At 57.4% G+C, this 4489-nt stretch overlaps 1 protein-coding gene across 1 annotated transcript; it reads right to left on the bottom strand.

The window, feature by feature from the left end:
- Window positions 1-1983: 1983 nt before the first annotated feature.
- LOC135442119 (olfactory receptor 14J1-like) lies at window positions 1984-2916 on the bottom strand. The gene has a single exon (XM_064701664.1). It carries the CDS (start codon window positions 2914-2916, stop codon window positions 1984-1986), a length of 933 nt encoding a protein of 310 aa, XP_064557734.1.
- Window positions 2917-4489: the final 1573 nt, after the last annotated feature.

The following is a 4489-nucleotide window of genomic DNA, read 5'->3' as shown; positions in this document are numbered from 1 at the left end:
CCACATGGCTGACAATCAATCACACTTTGTCCCCACCCCCTCCCCACCATTTCCCTCATCCAACCCCTGGAACTCCAATGGATCAGGAATGCTGTGGCCAGCAGGAGCAGGGCAGTGATTCTTCCCCTGTGCTCAGCACTGGTTGGGCAGCACTTGAACTGCTGTGTGCAGTTCTGGGACCCTCAGCTTAGGAAGGACATGGAGGGGCTGGAGCGTGTCCAGAGAAGGGCAACAAGGCTGGGGAGGGGTCTGCAGTGCAAGTCCTGTGAGGAGCAGCTGAGGGAGCTGGGGTTGTTTATCCTGGAGAAGAGGAGGCTCAGGGCAGACCAGTAAGTGTCAGGGCACAGGTTGGACTTGATGATCTCCAAAGTCTTTTCCAACATTGCTGATTCTGGGATACTCTGAAACTACCCCTGCAGCAGCTGCAGGATGAGCCCCGGGTCTCCTCTTCAGAAGCTCCAGCAGCCCAGGTCCCTCAGCTTCTCCTGCCAGCCCCAAAGCCCATCCTGTCAGTCCTGCAGAGCCTCTGCAGCTCCTCCTCACTGCCCAGAACAGGGAGCCCCAGAGCCAGACACAGCAGCCCAGATGTGCCCCCCTGGCCTGGGGTGCCTCTGGCAAGGGAGCAGCACCAGGCACTGCAGGAGCCTGCAGACAATTCCTGCAGCACTTGTAGGATGATCCTGCTGCCCAAGGGACATTCCCATGGGGCCAAATCAGGAACTGCAATGGGGAGTGGGGCCAGAGAGGAAAGGGTAAACAGAGATGGGCTGTCGGCAGGGAAGGAAAGAGCAGTGGACAAGCGCAAGAAATTTATATGGGGGAAAGAGTAAAGAAAGCAAAGGTGAAGGAAAGGAAATGCTGAGGGCAGTTTGGGGGTGGCTGCCAGGCAGCCCTGGCTCTGAGCAACGGCGTCTGCAGTGGGACAGGAAACTCCCAGCTTATGGGAACAAACTTTCTGGCTGACTGCAGAGGCCAGGACAAAGCTGAGTGGTTTCCCTGGTGTCCCCCAGCCCTTGCTGGCCCCAGGGGCTGATGGCATTTGTGCTCCCTCAGGTTCATGTCCCCACAGAAACAGCATGGGGGTGTCCCCCTACTTTGTGCAATGCAAACAGGGGCTGCTGAGCCAGTGTTGCCGTGTCTGTGCCTGCAAGGATGGGGCACCTGTGTGAGCTGGGGGAGAGGCCAGGGCTGCAGAGGGGGGATGTTGTTGGCAGCTCCATGAGGACGCTCTGGGCCGCTGCCCTGAGCTGTCCAGTGCACTGGGGATGGATCAGCCCCTGCTCTGCTGCTCCTTCCCGTCTGCCCCAGGGCCCTTGCAGAGCCCCAGCCATGCTGTTTGCCCCCAGCCTGCCCACAGCCAGCCTGGGGCTGCTCACGGGGCTTTTCTTTGCTGAGCATTGGCCTGGGTGTGTTCTTGAGAGAGCCTGGGCAAGGAGCCTGGAGCCCCCAGGCCCTGGGCTGAGGCGTCAGCACTGCCCCAGCAGAGCCCATGGCCTGTCCCTGCTGCAGCCCCAGCACTGCCACCCCCAGGGCTGTGCCCGGCCCCGAGAGCACTCAGGCCCTGCAGCAACACCAGGGCCACCAGGGCAGCGGGGCAGGGCCACGGCAGCAGCACTGGCAACACCAAGTGCTGCTGCTGCTGGGCACAGCTGCTGTGCCAGCCCTGATCTGCCCCCAGCTCTGCACACAGACATTGCTGCTGCAGCTCCAGAGAAGGCAACAAAAAGGCATCTCTGCAAAAAACTTTGCTGGGAGGTCCTTTAGTTTATTTAAAGCCACCAAGAGCGCAGCCCCTCATTGACACAGTCTGTGGCCACAAATAAAGTTGGAAAGAAACAAAATGGGAAATGGCAGAAAGGATGACATGTCTTTGTGGATAATAGGAAAAAACTAAAGCAAACAAAACAAACTTCCACACTGAAGCCAATAATAAGCATCAAAGATGATTTTATTAGAAGTGATTGGCAGAAATTGGTCGTCAGTTTAATGTTTCTGAAAGCATCCAGTCATCAGTCTCCACACTGCAGCCTTGAGCTCCTGGTTCCTCAGGCTGTAGATGAGGGGGTTAAGAGCTGGAGGCACCACTGAGTACAGAACTGACAGGGCCAGATCCAGGGATGGGGAGGACAGGGAGGGGGGCTTCAGGTACGCAACTGCTACACTGCTGACGAACAGGGAGAGCACAGCCAGGTGAGGGAGGCAGGTGGAAAAGGCTTTGTGCCGTCCCTGCTCAGAGGGGATCCTCAGCACTGCCCTGAAGATCTGCACATAGGAGAAAACAATGAATGTAAAACAAACAAATACCAAACAGACACTTACAACAAGAAGCCCCAGTTCCCTGAGGTGGGATTTGGCACAGGAGAGCTTGAGGATCTGTGGGATTTCACAGAAGAACTGGCCCAGGGCATTGCCATGGCACAGGGGCAGGGAAAATGTGTTGGCTGTGTGCAGCAGAGCATTGAGAAAGGCACTGGCCCAGGCAGCTGCTGCCATGTGGGCACAAGCTCTGCTGCCCAGGAGGGTCCCATAGTGCAGGGGTTTGCAGATGGACACATAGCGGTCATAGCACATGATGGTCAGGAGAAAATACTCTGTAGTAGCGCAGAAAACAAAAAAAAAGAGCTGAGCAGCACATCCTGTGTAGGAGATGTTCCTGGTGTCCCAGAGAGAATTGTGCATGGCTTTGGGGACAGTGGTGCAGATGGAGCCCAGGTCGCTGAGGGCCAGGTTGAGCAGGAAGAAGAACATGGGCGTGTGCAGGTGGTGGCCGCAGGCTACGGCGCTGATGATGAGGCCGTTGCCCAGGAGGGCAGCCAGGGAGATGCCCAGCAAGAGGCAGAAGTGCAGGAGCTGCAGCTGCCGCGTGTCTGCCAGTGCCAGCAGGAGGAAGTGGCTGATGGAGCTGCTGTTGGACATTTGCAATGCGTGGGCATGGGGATCTGTAAGGAAAGTAATCATGGAATAGTCGGGTTTGGATGGGACGTTAAATATCCCAGCACAGCTTGGGAGCACTTTCCCGCCACTGCCTGCCCGGGGCTCTGCTGCCTGGAGCTGTCCCTGCCAGCAGCTGCTTCCCTGTGCCCAGGGCTGGGCCCTGCCAGTGCTGCCAGAGCCCAGCCCAGCCCTGGGGGCTCAGCTCTGCCCTGCAGACCCCTCCCAGCTCAGGCACTGCCCAGGGGCAGCTCTGGCTCTGCAAGCTCTGATGGCAACATCAGAGCAACCTTGAGGAGCCTGGAAAAGTGACAGTGATGCCGCCTCTAAGGGGCCCTCTGCTGATTGCTTTAACAGCCTCATTTTTTCAGATCTGTGAGACTTTTTTTTAAATTCTCAACTTGAACTGAGAGATCAATATCTATGTGCAATTTCCCATCCAGGCAACCCAGAGCAGTAGATTAAAAAAGCAGGATTTTCCCTTTAATGCAGTTCTTGCCTTGCTGTGCTCCCTGTATAATCTACTTTGAAATTTTCTGCAGTTAAATGTCATGCTGGGAGCAGTCCTGAACAATGCAGCATCCTCCCCACACAAGGAGAACACTTCCAAGCCTGACCAGCTGTCTCCTCCCACCCAGACCTTGTCCCCCAGCACGGGAAGCAGCTGCCAGGGCTGGCTGAGAGCTGTCCCTGGCAGGCAGCAGAGTCCCTGCCCCAGCACAGCGCCCTGGGCTGCAGGACCCTGCTCTGCAGGACAGCCCTGGGCACCCCTGGCTGCTCTGCACAAGAGACAATCAGAGAATGTACTCACAGGGTCTGTAGGCATTGGGATGTTCCAGCTTTAGGAGATGGCTCCAGGAGCTGCAGCTGCATTGTCCTGCAGCCAGAGGTTCTTGTGCCAAGGGCTGGCAGAGATTCTGCCCCAGGCACTTCTCAGCACCTTCCCAGCCCTGCTGGGCTGGCAGAAGAGCTGCTCATCAAGAGAAATGTGCTTTTGAAGCTTTGCTTGGTGTCATGGTTTGACCCGGAAGGAGTGGGAATTCTGGGAAGCTGTGGTCAAACCAATGAAGGTTTTGGGTTTCATACTGACACCTGGTGTAGCCAGTGGGGTTTGGACACACCTCCGAGAATACACAGGGGTTAAAAGCAGGGCACTGCCCTGGCATTTCCTCTTTGGACTTCGGCGGGCGAGGAGGTCAGATCTCTCTCCCCCGCCCGGCCCGCTGCTGCGGGGCGGGGGAGGGGACAGCCATGCGGTGAGGCCGGGGGCCTGGACAGGGGGGGCTTCGGGGGGGGCTCCAAGGATGGAAGGGTGGGGGAGCCCCAAGAGACATCGGGCAGCCAGCTCCCCTTCCCCCCCCCCAGGAGAGCAGCCAGCGAGAAGGGGGAGGAAGACTGCCCGGCCGCAGCGGCAGCGTGTGGGCAGCGTGCGTGGGAGCCGACCGACAGACAGAGACTGAAAACTTTTAACCCTTTCTTGCATGATTGGGGCCTTGCGAAAATGCTAATCCTCCTCGAAGCTGAATAAGAAGGGAGATGAGAGATGATATGAGATAAA

This window comes from Zonotrichia leucophrys, unplaced genomic scaffold (genome assembly GCF_028769735.1).
Source record: "Zonotrichia leucophrys gambelii isolate GWCS_2022_RI unplaced genomic scaffold, RI_Zleu_2.0 Scaffold_1189_14592, whole genome shotgun sequence".
Lineage (NCBI taxonomy): Eukaryota > Metazoa > Chordata > Aves > Passeriformes > Passerellidae > Zonotrichia > Zonotrichia leucophrys.
The sequence above is the reverse complement of the archived record's forward strand: the minus strand, read 5'-3'. Positions and strand labels throughout refer to the sequence as shown.

Coding starts and splice junctions, on each gene's coding strand:
- LOC135442119 (XM_064701664.1), bottom strand. CDS start 2,916: ATGTCCAACAGCAGCTCCATCAGCCACTTCCTCCTGCTGGCACTGGCA.